The 19307-nt window shown below is 39.5% G+C and overlaps 1 protein-coding gene across 2 annotated transcripts in view; it reads left to right on the top strand.

Annotated features, from left to right (window-relative positions):
- The first annotated feature begins 722 nt into the window (after positions 1–722).
- LOC127655342 (interleukin-1 receptor type 1-like) overlaps positions 723–19307 on the top strand; it is a 29631-nt gene continuing 11046 nt past the window's right edge. Inside the window, exons 1-6 of one of the 2 annotated variants that reach the window (XM_052143102.1) lie at positions 723–893; positions 2382–2525; positions 7589–7814; positions 8174–8336; positions 13131–13290; positions 18754–18810. In XM_052143102.1, the coding sequence (XP_051999062.1) occupies positions 875–893; positions 2382–2525; positions 7589–7814; positions 8174–8336; positions 13131–13290; positions 18754–18810 (769 nt within the window). In that variant the 5' untranslated portion in view covers positions 723–874. The remainder of the gene's footprint in view (positions 894–2381; positions 2526–7588; positions 7815–8173; positions 8337–13130; positions 13291–18753; positions 18811–19307) is intronic. The other variant, XM_052143103.1, reaches the window with a different exon arrangement.

A 19307-nucleotide genomic window follows, 5' to 3' on the forward strand; every position in this document is an offset into this window, starting at 1 on the left:
AACAATTATTTTGCTCTATTTTTAAACAAAATATGGGTTAAAACTACATAAAACATCTGATTAATCATTGCAACAAATTTGGAAGAAAAATATTTCCCAACATGCAAAAGTCACACATGGTCACTAGTCTAATCACACTGTTTTGAGTCCATCTTATTGGACTTATAATAGCCTATTTATTTACTTAAAGTATTTGACTAGCAAGCTAATATTTTCCCCAAAATGTTTAGTTAGATAAATGCATTTAAAATTGCATTTGAGATGTTGCAAAAAAAAAAACATAAGTTATTTTTCCACTAAATTATTTTAAATGTTAGCCAATGAAACTTTAGAGGTGTCAGAGGGATGCTCAACGTCAAAAGCAACCATACAGATCAAATTCTGCAACGTTTACCCCCTGATTTTATATCCAGTGTCTTGCTTGAAACACTTTTAAAAGGGGGAAATAAATCTGTCAAGCAGTGCTTGGGCTCTCCGTTGAGGTTAAAGCATGGACTTCTAAAGGACTAAAGGATAAGTTATTTGAACATAGATTCTCTTATGTCAAAAAGCAGTAAAATCCTTTTGGGTTTAAACTGGAACATTTGATTTCCATGCCCTCTCAGGATCCTTTTATGATTCAAAAATCCCCTGATTGAGCATTTTCATAAACAGAAGTCACACACATATTTCCTGAGGTAGCAGGAACGGATGCTGTACTCTCCACAGATGGGGGAGTGAATCGTGGTGTCTAAACCACCGCAGTATTGTGAAGAAGTGCAGGACATAATGCAGTGTGCTGCAGCGGAAAACAGTCGAAACGAATGCGGGGGGAAATTCCAAGAAGGCACGAGAGCAGTTTTGAAAGCGCGCGCATCTACAGTGAGTTCACTGTATGATCATTACAACACAAGGTAAGACTCTTTCCCTCTTACACGTGTTTGCAATGTAATTTTTGTTATTGTATTTTACTTGTAGTATTATAACTAATCATGTTGCATTTATGTGATTGCACATTTTATTATCTTTTAATCTATTAATCCGTAGCGCGTTGAAACCAACGGAGAACGTTTCGCAACATCATACTTTAAACGCGTTTTTGTGCAACAACATCAACAACAACAACAACAACAAAGCTAGTCGCAGGTGTTTCGAGACGCGTTTTTTGACAAGGAACGCGTTTTTGCATCAGTCTGTGCTAACATAATCTTAAAGTTCTCAAAGTTATGAGCAGACGTTTTTTCAATGTTTTCCGTTTATAAACGTTCTCAAAACGGTTGCATGAAAACGTTATTCATACTTTGCTAGTGGAACGTTTTTTTAAACGTTACTAAATTACTGTAGCCTATATATATTTCCACAATTTGTCATCACAACTTTTTTCTTGAGTTAAATTTATACTTACAGCTAATGTTTTTAATGCTAATGTTGTTCAACTAACAAGAAAATGTTTGTACAATGAGAAAATAATGTTTTAATAACGTTCCTATAATCATGCAACGTTCCCCGGGAGAAGGTGAGGGAGCGTTTGCAGAACGAAAAAAGTAACGTTCCAATATATTTTCCAGAACGTTCCTATAACAAAGAAAAAACATTTCTTAAAACGTTTAAAAAACTGGACGTTTATAACGTTCTTAGATCTTTCAGAAATAAAGTTTTCATAACATAATTGTAACGTTAAGAAAACGCTCTTAGAACATAAAATTGTTAGCCGCTTAGACGGGCGTCTCGGGAAGGAGCGCGTCTTTATTGTTGAACGGCCCTCAAGTTCTTTTTAACCTGTTAAAACCTGTCTTTTGAAATGTGGCATTTCTGCGCTCGATGCTAAGAAAACAATAAGTAGACGCGTCACAATGGTAAAAACGTCCCTCTAGCGCATGTTTACATAAAAGAACAATATAAAAACAAATCGGATGGACACAAAAAACGTGTTTGGTGTGAACGGCCCCCGAGTTCTTTTTAACCTTTGACAGCACTTCTAAAAATGCAGCGTTTCTGCACAAGATGCATCGCAACGGTTAAAACGTCCCTCTAGCGCATGTTTACACAGAACACCAAATGAAACCGAATCTGACGCCATTAAGTTCTGAACAGCCCACAAGTTCTTGTGTCATGCTAATGTTTCATTTTAGGTTTTATTCTTTATTACCAAAAACAAACATTCTTAGAACGTTAAAGAGAGATTATCCAATATGAGAACTTGGGAGGGTAACCCCCAAATAATCAAAACAAGCAGATATACATTTGCTTTGTCAAATTCCTCAGAAGATAAGAGGAAATAACACAAGTAGATATTTTTATGAGAAAATTGTCAGACTCCTCGACGGATGAGGTGTCTTTGGACGATCTTACATTCAAAGAGTAATGAATAATAGGCTAATGTGCTTTCTGACACTTTCCAGGCATTGTGATCACTCTCTTCAAACCCGACAGATCGCTTCTGAAGGACGTTTGGGATAAAATGCTCCTGCAGCCACAAAAACCCGAAATGAGCTTCAACACATTTTACTTTCGGTGGATTCTAATATTCGTGCTTTGTGTTGAAGGTAAGAGTTTATTGTCATGTTGTTTGTTTGTCTTGTCCAGTAGTCTGAACTGTCTTTCTGTTTTCATGTATGACATTCCAGAGCGAGGAATATTCCGGGTTTAACACAAGTTCAGCTCAATCGTGGCATCATGTTGATGACCACAAAAATGTCATTAGAATTGTCCCACCTTTCCTTCAAAATACAGTGAATGTGGCCGATCTGTAAACGTTAAAATACAAGATGTCAACAATACGATTACTGACCTTTTAAGTGCTGCACATTTCTACTTTTAAACCCTCCAAAAGTTCCCAAACTTGGCCACCTTCACTTCCATGGTAAGTGCCCCACTGGGACCTTTTTTGTTTTTAAGAAAAGGAGGGACAAGTCGAAAATTAACCTTTTGAGTTAATCGACATTATGCCATGTATTCTGTTGACCAGGGTTCGAATTATGATTTCATCTTTGTGGGGGTCTCTTAAAAAAAAAAAAAGTAGCCTATAAGCAGGCGTGGTGTGTGTGATAAATAATTGCTTAACACTGCACTTGATTCTTTTTATTTTTGGTGGCATGGTTGCTGGTTCTGAACTTTACACTATTTCTAAAATATTCTAACTGATCCCCCAGCGTGAGTTATTCTAGGTGACCGTTATTTAGAACCTGTCACTTTAATGTTTCCATGGTGACGCATCATTGCTTGTCACGTTACACAGCGCAACCACAACACAGCGCTGAATGAATGATGATCTGCTTTTATGTCATTTTTCCTTTTTTATACAAAATATTCACAAATGTATTAGCTATAACATGAAACACTGATATTCCGATTGTCAAATATGTGCAAGTGGATGTGTTTTGTTGTTTAAACGCCTTTATAACGATCGCGTTAAGTTAGTTGAGCTGTATGTGCGGTGGGCGGCGCCATGTTATTTTACAACACGTCATTTCCTCAACTTCTCACGAAATACATGAAAGTAAGTGGCCGGTGAACTGGGAGAAGAATAGAGTAAAATGTAAAGCTACTTACACAATGTGTATCTGATATGAAAACGTGTCTTATTGTAACGTAACGTTAATGGAAAGGATTATTATTGCCGCTTCCCTAGACATCAGTGTGTATTTTACAAACTCAAAATATTTTTTTGCTAGTACTTATGTGTATTTAAATGTCTGAAACCTAAAATAAACATTATGTGGTTGAAAACACAGAACAGTTGATCTGTCTATGGTTGTGATACATGACAGCAGTACTGAGCGCGTCTGTCTCTGGCTCAGCGCCAGCCAAAGCGCGAAAGCACGTTTGAATTTAGCAGTTGATCACGTGATGCACTGACCGTTCTAATCACACCGGTGTTGATCGATCATACGTGCAAAAGGGTTAACATAAACATTGAAGGAATATATTGAAGGAAAAAATGCTTTATTTGTAATTTAATATAATGGTGCTGATGATTTTTAGAGACCCCCACAGGTGTATGATTTTACTGCTTTCATGGGAGCTCATCCTCTCTCTATGGGAGCTCAGCTCCCACTGGCTCCCACGTAATTCGAACCATGCTGTCGACTGAGTTTAACTTGCACCCGGAATATTCCTTGATAAAGAAATAGTTGATAAAATGTCATCCATCATATACTACAGTACTCATCCTCATGTCGTTCAAAAACCATATGCCATTTTTGTACATATTTTGATGGGAGATATTTTGAAGAATCTTTACGCAGCTCTTTTGCATACAATATCAGGTCATAGTGACCAAAGAGGGTAAACAACTCCATTAAAGTCTTCCAAAGTCGTACGCTAGTTTTGCATGAGAGAAAAAACTGAAGATTGGGTTTGGAATTACATGAGGATGAGTAAATAATGACAACATTTTCAAAGCGGTCATTTCCTTTAACCGCTTTGCACCCATCCAGCAATCATTACTGTTAAAGATTGAAACAACAAGGTCTACAGGAGTTTTTTTATTTATTTATTTATTTATTTATTTTCTCTGTCGAAATGCACTTATTTCCTTCTTCAGACAGAAAACAGTTAAGTGCATTTTACTCCTTAACTCCGACAGCTCTAGTTTCGACAAGGGTTAGTTTTGACAGCGCTGGTTGCATGTTTAGCATACTGTTCCAAACATAGCCTGAGAGCGTCATGCTGTCATTAGATAAGCGAGTAAGTTTTACTTGTTCTGCGGTTAACAAATGTGAGCGAGGCTTTTCACCAGTTCAGTTTCAAATGACAGTTCAGATACTGACCTCAAAAACATGTTCTTGCTTCTCAACTTATTTGTGGTTACTGAACTTTTTAAAACCACCTGTGAAACTTCAATTGAACGGTTCAGCGATGAAGAAGACCGTGTAAGAACATTATAGAACCTGTTTGAAAGACACTTTCTTTCTTCTATGCAACTGAATGGTGACTGAGACTAATATTCTGCCGAACATCTCCTTTTGTGTTTCATGTGGGTTTTCATTTTTGTGTGAATTATTTCTAAAAACACCTTTATTGCATTTCAGACATGTTAAGGTTATTAAAAAAGCAATTATATAAGAGTAGTGGAATACATGTAATGAGATTACATACTTAAAATACTAAATATTAGTGTTCCACTACAGTTACAATTTAAATCGTTGGTAATTTATTTACATTTACATTCAAAAACTGTTTTAATTACTGTAGAGATTACTTCATTGTCAATTGTTTTTTGTTTGTTGTTGTTATTTGTATTTTTTTTCAATCATAATTGCCTTCGTGTCTAAGACTGTAAATCCGTGCATCTCATCACGTGGCTTGTTGAGCGCATTACCGCGGAGACGTAGCGCGTGTGGAGGCTTCACGCTATTCTCCGCAGCATCCACGCACAACTCACCACACGCCCCACCGAGAGCGAGAACCACATTATAGCGACCACGAGGAGGTTACCCCATGTGACTCTACCCTCCCTAGCAACCGGGCCAATTTGGTTGCTTAGGAAGCCTGACTGGAGTCACTCAGAACACCCTGGATTCAAACTCACGACTCCAGGTGTGATAGTCAGCGTCAATACTCTCTGAGATACCCAGACCCCCCCTGTCATTTAATTAATGTTTAGACTATTCAAATGGAAAACATTTATCCATATAAAATACTGTAAACGATGCGATCCGAGGAGCGTTTGAACAGCGGTGAAACACTTTCTTGTGATGTGTTGCATTCATACGAGCAGACAGAGGGCACTTTTACACTGCTATGAGTGAAAAGGGGGATTTGTTGTTCTTGAGGAACTTTGGGAGCTTAATAGAGAAACTACAGCATATGTTTTACAGCTTAACAGAAAACAGTCAGAAACACTTTGATAGATGAAACACAAATCCAATAAATAAAAGATCAATGTTTTGTTTATGCGGTTATGGTATTTTTTACAAGAAATGCTAACTCACTTAGCCTTTAACAACTTATAGAAAGCTACAAATAATATATATTCTGCCTCATTCATGAACAGAATCCACATACGATCAGAAAAAGATGTCGTCATGTACAATCTGTGGGGTTTTAAAGTTTGGAGCAGGAGAAATAATTAACCTTGTGTAAATTGCCATTGGAACAGTTAGCTTTATGCTAAGCTAAAATGTTATTTCTTGCCTTTACATGCAGCTGTTACCAGACACGATTATATTTTATAGTGAATTCTATGACAAATATTCACGCTGGGGCATCACTTCTTTTCTCTAGTAAGATCTTTGATATTAGTGTAAAAAAAATCGTATTCTTAATGTGGATTTAAATATTGTTTTTCTGTAAAAAAAATAAATAATAATAATAATTTGTAATAATTTAATCTTTAAAACAAGATGAATTTACTAAAGACGCAAAACTGCATAAGATATGCATGCTTTTTTTTTTTTTAATATAGGTGTATTTTCTTAATTTATTTACTTGTTTATAGTCAAAACAAGTGAAAAAATCTGCCAGCGTTGAAGAAGTAATCCATTTATATTATGTTCCTGAACATCAGTAATCTAACTGAATGTGTTACTTACATACGTTATTTATTACAGCATGTGTTCTTTAATCTGTAGCGGTATACTTCTTAAAAGTAACCTTCCCAACACTGTGTATATTATACTGACCTACAACACTGATGGAATGAATGAAACATTTACAGTGTTTAATAGATGGGAAAATCAATGTAACATTAAATGTAACGTTTGCTTAAATCTTAAACTTTACATTTGAGAATGTTCATTATGATACTTTGCATTGCAGGTATGCATTTTATTATTGTGTGTCCCCTGGAAATTAAACCCAATACATTTGCATTGCTAACACCATCCTCACTGTATAAAATGTAACAATAAATAAGAATAAAAGAATATAAAATGCAACAATAAAAATGTTTTTATTAATTAATAGATAGTTACCTTAACATGCTGTATGTATGGTAAAAAGTCTGATTTTACTATAAAATTAACAATAACAAAATGTATATTATGTTTAACGTTTAAAATTACGGTAGAAAACAATAACAAATACCAGATAGTTTACAGTACAGTTATAAATTATAATATATTTAATAAGACAGTACATGTAAACTAGTTTTACAGTAAAATATTTGTTTAAAATATTGTAAAAGAAATATATGTATGTATATTTTATTTAACGAGAGACTACATGTAATTTGTTTACTGTTAAAATGACAGTTAAATTACAGTATAATAAAAACGTATGATATATTTAACAAGACAATACATATAAACTATTTTTACAGTAAAATGCTTTTTAAAAAATATTGCACAAAAAATCATTTTAGATCTAAAAGTGTGATTTTACCACATAATTAACGGTAAAAAAATACATTATGTATAACAATTGACAGTTCCCAGACATTTCTGCTTGACCATCACATTCGATTATACCAGTCGAGATAAAGAAACATTTTATTTAAAATTACATTTATAATTCATATTTATGAGCTAATCATTACCATATCATGACATTATAAACTTTTTTTTTTTTCAGCACCTCAGTCCCTCACTAACCTTTATTACTGAATATATTAAAACAATAATCAATTCCATAAAATCTAATTTTATTGTCATTTTTCCTCTTCAAGGGATCTCGATGCACATGACGCATCTCAGAAAATTTAACTTCACTGCTGGTTTTGCATTTCAACTTCAATGCAACAGAAACCTTAAAATATCGAATGTGAGTGTGAGCTGGAGTCAAATGACGAATCGCAGCTTGGAAAACGTCAGAGGAATAAACGTTAATCACAGCACACTGTGGTTTCTACCTGCGGAGTTGTCCCACAGCGGAAATTACTCCTGTTTCTGCAGGTATGGATCACAAAGTTCCTGATCATTTGTCGCAAGAGATCGCATTTCACTCAGTGTCATGCAGTTTATTCTTTATGCAGTTACTGAGGTATTAAAAGGGGTCATATCATGCAATATTTTATTATTGAGCCCAAAAAAGGCAAACTTGCTAAATTAAATTTTCTGAACAATACCTGTCAAATGCAAGGGATGTATGTGGAGCCAAATATTGAAAAGTACTTTATCACTACAAAGATCAAAGCCCAAATGTCTAGCTCTAGTAAAAATATTTATATGACTAACTGTATGTTTTGTATCCAATATTGCGCTGTCGCCGGTCTTTCATCCAGATTGTTGTTGTTTTTTTGTGTTCATGTCAGAGATGGCAATGATACATGGGAAACCATCTTTATGGTCTCCGTTGAGAATGGAACATGCCCTCATTGGAACAGAGTAGACTACGCAAAGAGTACAAAAGAACTTCGTTGTTTCCTGGATAACATCTTTGAATTTGACCCGCAATATCATATCACCTGGTTCAAGGTAAGACATGACATAACAGAACTGTGAATGACCATAGACTGTAAAAAAAGATGGCCGACGCCCTTCGCTCTTTTCCATTGGTGAGAACTGAAGCCGCCAGTGTCCCGATATGGCGCTGACATCTTGGGACTTGAGTCTGCGCAGTTGCGATTTCGGGACCAGACCTGCGCAGTAGTGAGCAGGAAGTAAAGCCGCGAAATCAAGGCCCCGCCCTTACTCTCGCTGAATCAATCGCAAGCACACGCCCCTGCACTTTTGACTTATGACGGTGTGAAATAATTAATTATAGAAATTTAGATAATACATTTAAAGCTCCAATCTCCTCAGTCCTCTGAAGATCCCGAAAAAAAGTCAGTTGGTGCTTCAGTGACTACTTCGCTCAGAGAACCTGTCAATCACAGCTGTCAATCATGATGTCACAGCACCATTTTTATAGCATCAAATAACTAAAAACAAACTTATTTTGAAAACAAACACTTGAAATGACATCAACGTGATAGAAACGACAGTAAATGACAGAAACTATCTTTGGAAAAAAGATATGTGAAGTGTAATTTAATTGTTTAGTTGGTCTCACGTCCCGTTGAATAACATGGGGAGGCGGGGCTTATGACCTATACTAGGACTAGTCACCGGGGGGCGATCGAGACGTTTTGGCTTCACTTTTGAGGGCTTGTGTGGCACACTTGTGAATGACACATCATGTGTACATCTTATCAAGGGCTTTGGCTATGGCATGCTTATCGCTAGAGCGGATCGCATTGTGGAGTTAACGGGAAAAACGAGAGACGGTGGAACATGCTTTTACATCAATGAATGTTGGTGTACAGATGTAACAATGTTAAAGAGTTTGTACTGTCCTAATTTGGAAGCGCTCTTTATTAACTGTAAGCCTTTCTACTTGCCATGGGAGTTTTCCTCATTATATATAATAAACGTATATTTACATTTCTGCATTTGGCAGACGCTTTTATGCAAAGCGACCTACAGAGCCCTTATTACAGGGACAATCCCCCCGGAGCAACCTGGAGTTAAGTGACTTGCTCAAGGACACAATGCTGGTGGCCGTGGGGATCGAACCAGCAACCTTCTGATTACAATTTTAGTGCTTTAGCCCACTACGCCACCACCACTCCATTGTGAACACAGCGCCAAATACAAACAGAACATAACATGCCCCACTAGAGACAAAAATACAGTACATTGGATCATTGCTACACATCAATAAAGGATGCATATTGCTCTGTCCCTGAAGCAGCTTTGGGACTCTCTGATCACCGTCTGATTCATCTTCTTCCAAACTGGTGGAACAGAGGTGGAACAGAGTGCATTTGAGGCTGAAGTAACAGACTTGGATGAGCTCACAGATACTGTGACATCATATATCAGTTTATGTGAGGACATGTGCATCCCTACTAGGTCTTATTTATCATTCAATAACGATAAACCATGGTTTACTCAGACAGCTTCGTCATGCCAGATAGGATGCTTACAGGGGTGGGGATAAAGTATTTTACAATCAGGCCTGAAACACACTGAATATGGAAATCAGAGTGGCTAAAAGAAGTTACTCTGAGAAGCTGAAAAACAAGTTTTCAGCTAACAACCCTGCATCAATGTGGAGTGGCAATAAACAACTCACAAATTATAGGACTCCTACCCCCAACCCTGTGGTAGACCAACAACTGGCTGAGGACCTGAATGTGTTCTACTGCTGATTTCAAAGGACCAGTCTCACACCCCACACCCACTCTGACCTTCACTTCACACAAACACCAACACCTCCTGCAACCCCCCTCCTGCTACTCAACCTGCACTTAAGATCTGTGAAGATGATGTGTGCCAGGTGTATCAGAAACAAAAGACAAGGAAGGATTCAGGCCCAGATGGCATCTCACCAGTTTGTCTTCGATCCTGTGCTAACCAACTGGCCCCCATCTTCACACAGATCTTCAACAGATCACTGGAGCAGTGTGAAGTCCCATACTGCTTCAAACGCTCAGTTATTATCCCTGTCCCAAAGAAACCCCAAATCACAGGACTTAATGATTACAGTCCTGTCACCCTGACGTCTGTAGTCATGAAATCATTTAGAGACTGGTGTTGGCCCACCTGAAGAACATCACTGGACCCTTTCTGGATCCCCTTCAATTTGCTTATCGAGCAAACAGGTCTGTGGATGATGCAGTCAACATGTGATTGCATCACATCCTGCAACATCTGGACAGACCAGGGACATATGCAAGAATCCTTTTTGTGGACTTCAGTTCGGCTTTCAACACCATCATCCCAGCTTTTCTCCAGACTAAATTACACCAACTGTCTGTTCCCACGTCTATATGTCAGTGGATCACCAGCTTTCTGATGGACAGGCAGCAGCTAGTGAGACAGGGGAAACTCGCTTACAGCACCTGTACAATCAGCACTGCCGCCCCCCAGGAATGTGTGCTCTCCGGACTACTCTTCTCCCTCTACACCAATGACTGTATCACCAGGGACCCCTCTTTCGAGCTCCTCAAGTTTGCAGATGACACCACTGTCATCGACCTCATCCAAGATGACGATGAGTCGGCATACAGAAGGGAGGTTGAACGACTGGCTCACTGGTGCAGTCAAAACAACCTGGAGCTGAACACGCTCAAAACAGTGGAGATGATAGTGGACTTTAGGAGGAACACCCCAACATTGGCCCCCCTCACCATTCCAAACAGCACTGTGGCAGCAGTGGAGTCATTCAGGTTCCTGGGCACTACCATCTCACAGGACCTGAAATGGGACACCCACATTGACTCCATTGTGAAAAAGTCCCATCAGAGGTTGTACCTTCGCCAGCTGAGGAAGTTCAACCTGACACAGGCGCTGCTGATACAGTTCTCCTCCGCAGTCATTGAGTCTGTCCGCTGCACTTCAGTAACTGTCTGGTTTGGTTCAGCTACAAAACCAGATATCAGAAGACCACAAAAGGACAGTTCGGTCTGCTGAGAGGATTATTGGTTGCCGCCTGCCCTCCCTTCAAGAACTGAACACTTCCAGAATGAGCAAAAGGGCTGGAAAAATCACTCTGGACCCCCCCCCACACACACACACACAGCCCACTACCTCTTTGAACTGTTGCCTTCTGGCCAACACTTCAGAGCTCTGAGCACCAGAACCGTCAGGCACAGGAACAGATTATTCCCTCAGGTTAAACAATCTCATGAACTGTTAAAATTGTCCCATTGAGCAATAATTATGTGCAATACACAGTTTAGTCTTTTTATATATTTATCTAATACATCTACCTCTTCTGCCATTTCATTCCTCTGGGGGGGAAGACAATTTTCACTGTACATAAATTATTTATTAATATTATCTTTGTCTTGCTGCTTTTTTTGTATTGTTGTGCACTAGAATCTCCTGTCACAGAGACACATTCCTTGTATGTGTAAGCATATTTGGCATTAAAGCTGATTCTGATTCTTATAGGCCACATAAACAACACAAAGTTTTGGGAGTTACAAATGCATCAAAATGCAGAAGTGAATCCCCTTTACACTTAGTCATGCATTTTTACTGTTCAGATGTCTTTATAATCATAAAAAGAGTGTACATCTGCATACAACTACATAAGTAATTAACCGTCTTATTGTATTTGAGTCATTTTTGACTGAAATAAACTTCTTAATTTAATTAAAATGGTTTCCTTTATCTGAGCAGTACAAGACTTGGTGACTTTTCCTACATTTGCCATCTGGACATACAAAAAAAATAAACAAATCGGGCTTGATTCGATTCTTCAGTATTTGCAGTCAAAACTGACCGACCATTGAACATGAATGGGAACAATGTGTCAGTCACAATGCGAAACACACACTTTTAGAAACGAAGGGGTGAGATGATAACACACAATGCAGAACACACACACACACACACACAAAACAAGAGCATAAATAAGTGGAGCTCTACAGCCATCTTTTGGTCATTGTTGGCATTACAAGTCACCTGTTGTTTTCCAGCTGATGACCGCAATCTGACACACACACACACACACAAGTCACACACAAACACACACACATAAGTTTGCTAAATGTTTACTAAAGGAAGTTTGAAATTGCAAAGAGAGCCTTTTGAAAATGAGTGGTGGTGGTGTAGTGGTCTAAGCACATAACTGGTAATCTGGTAATCAGAAGGTTGCTGGTTCGATCCCCACAGCCACCACCATTGTGTCCTTGAGTAAGGCACTTAACTCCAGGTTGCTCCGGGGGGGATTGTCCCTGTAATAAGTGCACTGTAAGTCGCTTTGGATAAAAGCGTCTGCCAAATGCATAAATGTAAATGTAAATGTTTTGTTTTATATTCTAATTTTCAGAATTTTGCAGTTCATTTTCTTTACATTATTATGTATATTTATTATGAGTTATAAAACGTTTGTGTTTGAAATAAACGATTGGTAGAAAAATGCTTATTCTGTGTCTTCTCTTTGTAACATCATGGTCAGGTTTGATTGCAGCATAATGACATTAACTGCAAAAACTGACACTTTGAATCAATTTAAAATGCTAAACTTTGACAAATAATACTTTGATCATTTCTAAATAAATATCCAAATGTATAACTTGTGATAAAATATAAAATTAGGTGATACTGTACAAGTCATCAGATCTGATCGCACTGGAGACAATCATCCATGTACTATTCAGATTCAAAGTGCATGTTTGTGCCATTTCTGGCCAGAGCTGCAGTGTGAATGTGACCATTGACTGTATTTTAATCAACTTTTCATTAAGTAAATCTTTTTTTTTTCTCCCTCTGTAGGACTGCAGCCCATTAAATGTGACTAACAGTACATATGTCCAGATCAACAGATCATCAGAGATGGCTGGACTGTACACTTGCTTTGTGACCTTCACTTTTGAAGGGCAAATCTACACTTCTGCCCAGACCACACAAATTGAAAACCACTCCTTATTTGATAGTAAACACACCCATACACACTGTTATTCTGTTTTATATCAAGTTTGCTGTAATAATAATACTTTTCAAAACTTACTGCGAGGGAACGCAAAACTTACTGCGAGGGAACGCAAAACTTACTGCGAGGGAATGCAAACTATTGCGAGGGAACGCAAACTATTGCGAGGGAACGCAAAACTTACTGCGAGGGAACGCAAACTATTGCGAGGGAACGCAAAACTTATCGCGAGAGAACGCAAACTATTGCGAGGGAATGCAAAACTAATCGTGAGAGAACGCAAACTATTGCGAGGGAACGCAAAACTTATTGTGAGAGAACACAAACTATTGCGAGGGAATGCAAAACTTATCGTGAGAGAAAGCAAACTATTGCGAGGGAACGCAAAACTTATCGTAAGAGAACGCAAACTATTGTGAGGGAACGCAAAACTTATCGTGAGAGAACGCAACTTTTGGGAGGGAACGCAAAATTTATCGTGAGAGAACGCAAACTATTGCGAGGGAACGCAAAACTTATCGTGAGAGAACGCAAACTATTTCGAGGGAACGCAAAACTTATGGTGAGAGAACGCAAACTTTTGCGAGGGAACGCAAAACTTATCGTGAGAGAACGCAAAACTTATCGCGAGAGAACGCAAACTATTGCGAGGGAACGCAAAACTTATCGCGAGAGAACGCAAACTATTGCGAGGGAACGCAAAACTTATCGTGATAGAATGCAAACTTTTGCGAGGGAACGCAAAACTTATCATGAGAGAACACAAAACTTATTGTGAGAAAACGCAAACTATTGCGAGGGAACGCAAAACTTATCGTGAGGGAACGCAAACTATTGCGAGGGAACGCAAGACTTATCGTGAGAGAACGGCAACTATTGCGAGAGAACGCAAACTATTGTGAGGGAACGCAAAACTTATCGTGAGGGAACGCAAACTATTGCGAGGGAACGCAAAACTTATCGTGAGAAAACGCAAACTATTGCGAGGGAACGCAAAACTTATCGTGAGAGAACGCAAGCTATTGCGAGGGAACGCAAACTGTTGCAAGGGAACGCAAAACTTATCGAGAGAGAACGCAAACTGTTGCGAGGGAACGCAAACTGTTGCAAGGGAACGCAAAACTTATCGAGAGAGAACGCAAACTGTTGCGAGGGAACGCAAAACTTATCGAGAGAGAACGCAAACTGTTGCGAGGGAACGCAAAACTTATCGTGAGGGAACGCAAATTATTGCGAGGGAACGTAAAACTTATCGTGAGGGAACGCAAACTATTGCGAGGGAACGTAAAACTTATCGTGAGGGAACGCAAACTATTGCGAGGGAACGCAAAACTTATCGTGAGGGAACGCAAACTATTGCGAGGGAACTGAAAACTTATCGTGAGAGAACGCAAACTATTGCGAGGAAACGCAAAACTTATCGTGAGAGAACGCAAACTATTGCGAGGGAACGCAAAACTTATCGTGAGAGAACGCAAACTTTTGCGAGGGAACGCAAAACTTATCGTGAGAGAACGCAAAACTTATCGCGAGAGAACGCAAACTATTGCGAGGGAACGCAAAACTTATCGCGAGAATGCAAACTATTGCAAGGAACGCAAAACTTTTCGAGAGGGAAAGCAAAACTTAACGTGAGGGAACGCAAAACGTATCGTGAGAGAACGCAAACTATAGCGAGGGAACGCAAAACTTATCGTGAGAGAACGCAAACTATTGCGAGGGAACGCAAAAGTTATCGTGAGAGAACGCAAACTTTTGCGAGGGAACACAAAACTTATCGTGAGAGAACGCAAACTATTGCGAGGGAACGCAAAACTTATCGTGAGAGAACGCAAACTATTGCGAGGGAACGCAAAACTTATCATGAGAGAACGCAAACTTTTGCGAGGGAACGCAAAACTTAACGTGAGAGAACGCAAACTTTTGCGAGGGAACGCAAAACTTATCGCGAGAGATCGCAAACTATTGCAAGGGAACGCAAAACTTATCGAGAGAGAACGCAAACTTTTGCGAGGGAACCCAAAACTTATCGTGAGAGAACGCAAACTATTGCGAGGGAATGCAAAACTTATCGTGAGGGAACGCAAACTATTGTGAGGGAACGTAAAACTTATCGTGAGAGAACGCAAACTATTGCGAGGGAACGCAAAACTTATCGTGAGAGAACGCAAACTTTTGCGAGGGAACGCAAAACTTATCGTGAGGGAACGCAAAACTTATCGTGAGAGAACGCAAACTTTTGCGAGGGAACGCAAAACTTATCGTGAGAGAACGCAAAACTTATCGATAGAGAACGCAATCTATTGCGAGGGAACGCAAAACTTATCGTGAGGGAACGCAAAACTTATCGTGAGAGAACGCAAACTATTGCGAGGGAACGCAAAACTTATCGTGAGAGAACGCAAACTATTGCGAGGGAACGCAAAACTTATCGTGAGAGAACGCAAACTTTTGCGAGGGAACGCAAAACTTATCGTGAGAGAAGGCAAAATTTTGCGAGGGAACGCAAAACTTATCGCGAGAGAACGCAAACTATTGCGAGGGAACACAAAACTTATCGAGAGAGAACGCAAACTTTTGCGAGGGAACCCAAAACTTATCGTGAGAAAACGCAAACTATTGCGAGGGAACGCAAAACTTATCGTGAGGGAACGCAAACTATTGCGAGGGAACGCAAAACTTATCGTGAGAGAACGCAAACTATTGCGAGGGAATGCAAAACTTATCGTGAGAAAACGCAAACTATTGCGAGGGAACGCAAAACTTATCGTGAGAAAACGCAAACTATTGCGAGGGAACGCAAAACTTATCATGAGAGAACGCAAACTGTTGCGAGGGAACGCAAAACTTATCGAGAGAGAACGCAAACTGTTGCGAGGGAACGCAAAACTTATCGTGAGGGAACGCAAATTATTGCGAGGGAACGTAAAACTTATCGTGAGGGAACGCAAACTATTGCGAGGGAACGTAAAACTTATCGTGAGGGAACGCAAACTATTGCGAGGGAACGCAAAACTTATGAGGGAACGCAAACTATTGCGAGGGAACGTAAAACTTATCGTGAGAGAACGCAAACTATTGCGAGGGAACGTAAAACTTATCGTGAGGGAACGCAAACTATTGCGAGAGAACGCAAAACTTATCGTGAGGGAACGCAAACTATTGCGAGGGAACGTAAAACTTATCGTGAGAGAACGCAAACTATTGCGAGGGAATGCAAAACTTATCGAGAGGGAACGCAAAACTTATCGTGAGAGAACGCAAACTATTGCGAGGGAACGCAAAACTTATCGTGAGAGAACGCAAAATTTTGCGAGGGAACGCAAAACTTATCGCGAGAGAACGCAAACTATTGCGAGGGAACGCAAAACTTATCGTGAGAGAACGCAAACTTTTGCGAGGGAACGCAAAACTTAACGTGAGAGAATGCAAACTTTTGCGAGGGAACGCAAAACTTACCGTGAGAGAACGCAAACTATTGCGAGGGAACGCAAAACTTATCGTGAGAGAACACAAAACTTATCGTGAGAAAACGCAAACTATTGCGAGGGAACGCAAAACTTATCGTGAGGGAACGCAAACTATTGCGAGGGAACGCAAAACTTATCGTGAGAGAACGCAAACTTTTGCGAGGGAACGCAAAACTTTTCGTGAGAGAACGCAAACTATTGCGAGGGAACGCAAAACTTATCGTGAGAGAACGCAAACTGTTGCGAGGGAACGCAAAACTTATCGAGAGAGAACGCAAACTGTTGCGAGGGAACGCAAAACTTATCGAGAGAGAACGCAAACTGTTGCGAGGGAACGCAAAACTTATCGTGAGGGAACGCAAATTATTGCGAGGGAACGTAAAACTTATCGTGAGGGAACGCAAACTATTGCGAGGGAACGTAAAACTTATCGTGAGGGAACGCAAACTATTGCGAGGGAACGCAAAACTTATCGTGAGGGAACGCAAAACTTACTGCGAGGGAACGTAAAACTTATCGTGAGGGAACGCAAACTATTGCGAGGGAACGCAAAACTTATCGTGAGGGAACGCAAAACTTACTGCGAGGGAACGTAAAACTTATCGTGAGGGAACGCAAACTATTGCGAGGGAACGAAAAACTTATCGTGAGAGAACGCAAACTATTGCGAGGGAACGCGAAACTTATCGTGAGAGAACGCAAACTATTGCGAGGGAATGCAAAACTTATCGTGAGAGAACGCAAACTATTGCGAGGGAACGCAAAACTTATCGTGAGAGAACGCAAACTTTTGCGAGGGAACGCGAAACTTATCGTGAGAGAACGCAAAACTTACCGCGAGAGAACGCAAACTATTGCGAGGGAACGCAAAACTTATCGCGAGAGAACGCAAACTATTGCAAGGAACGCAAAACTTTTCGAGAGGGAACGCAAAACTTATCGTGAGGGAATGCAAACTATTGCGAGGGAACGTAAAACTTATCGCGAGGGAACGTAAAACTTATCGTGAGAGAACACAAACTATTGCGAGGGAACGCAAAACTTATCGTGAGAGAACGCAAACTATTGCGAGGGAACGCAAAACTTATCGTGAGAGAACGCAAACTATTGCGAGGGAACGTAAAACTTATCGTGAGAGAACGCAAACTATTGCGAGGGAACGCAAAACTTATCGTGAGAGAACGCAAGCTATTGCGAGGGAACACAAAACTTATCGTGAGAGAACGCAAACTATTGCGAGGGAACACAAAACTTATCGTGAGAGAACGCAAACTTTTGCGAGGGAACGCAAAACTTATCGTGAGAGAACGCAAAATTTTGCAAGGGAATGCAAAACTTATCGCGAGAGAACGCAAACTATTGCGAGGTAACGCAAAACTTATCGAGAGAGAATGCAAACTTTTGCGATGGAACGTAAAACTTATCGTGAGAGAACGCAAACTATTGCGAGGGAACGCAAAACTTATCGTGAGGGAACGCAAACTATTGCGAGGGAACGTAAAACTTATCGTGAGAGAACGCAAACTATTGCGAGGGAATGCAAAACTTATCGTGAGAAAACGCAAAACTTATCGTGAGGGAACGCAAACTATTGTGAGGAACGCAAAACTTATCGTGAGAAAACGCAAAACTTATCGTGAGGGAACGCAAACTATTGCGAGGGAATGCAAAACTTATCGAGAGGGAACGCAAAACTTATCGTGAGGGAACGCAAACTATTGTGAGGAACGCAAAACTTATCGTGAGAGAACGCAAAACTTATCGTGAGAGAACGCAAAACTTATCGTGAGGGAACGCAAAACGTATCGTGAGAGAACGCAAACTTTTGCGAGGGAACGCAAAACTTATCGAGAGAGAACGCAAACTATTGCGAGTTGGCGTGAAAAGTTCAACGCTTTAGAAGGGGAATGGTGCAGCTTCAGAAAATGAATCATAACCAAAAGAGAGATTTATCTGTGGTTTAATGATGGCTTACGTGTCTGCCTAATGTTAATAGGAGATACGCCGCCCACAATTATCTACCCTAAGAATGAAATGCACTCCGTAAGACTTGGTGAGTAATGATGACATTATTATATTAGGTGATGAATATAATAATCATGTTTTTATAGCTTTAATTTAATTTATTCATTTTATTGCAGTTTTATTTCTAATTCTAATTCGTTTCATTTTAGTAAAATTTGTATTAGTGTCACGCTATGACTGTTGGACTGTCAATTAATTTCATTTTTTTTAATATACAGTATTTTTGTTTTTTATTTGTATTTTTGTATTTTGTCATTGCCAACTGATAGAATTTAAAATTGTTTAACACCAATAAGTTTCCCAGTATTGTCTTATTATCTAGTAATATTTTCATATTTAATGAAGGCAGGTAAAAATATCAAATGTTTATACGGTATAAATGTGGAGGGAATGAGATGTTTTGCCCTCTTGACACAACACTGAACTAAGCGCTGAAATGGAACTGCGAGTTTTTGGCTCGGCTACTCAGTGAGCAACCTGAGTGTGTGTTTTCAAGTGGCACTCCTTTTATACCCGTTTGTCCGG

This window comes from Xyrauchen texanus, chromosome 14 (assembly GCF_025860055.1).
Source record: "Xyrauchen texanus isolate HMW12.3.18 chromosome 14, RBS_HiC_50CHRs, whole genome shotgun sequence".
Classification (NCBI taxonomy): domain Eukaryota; kingdom Metazoa; phylum Chordata; class Actinopteri; order Cypriniformes; family Catostomidae; genus Xyrauchen; species Xyrauchen texanus.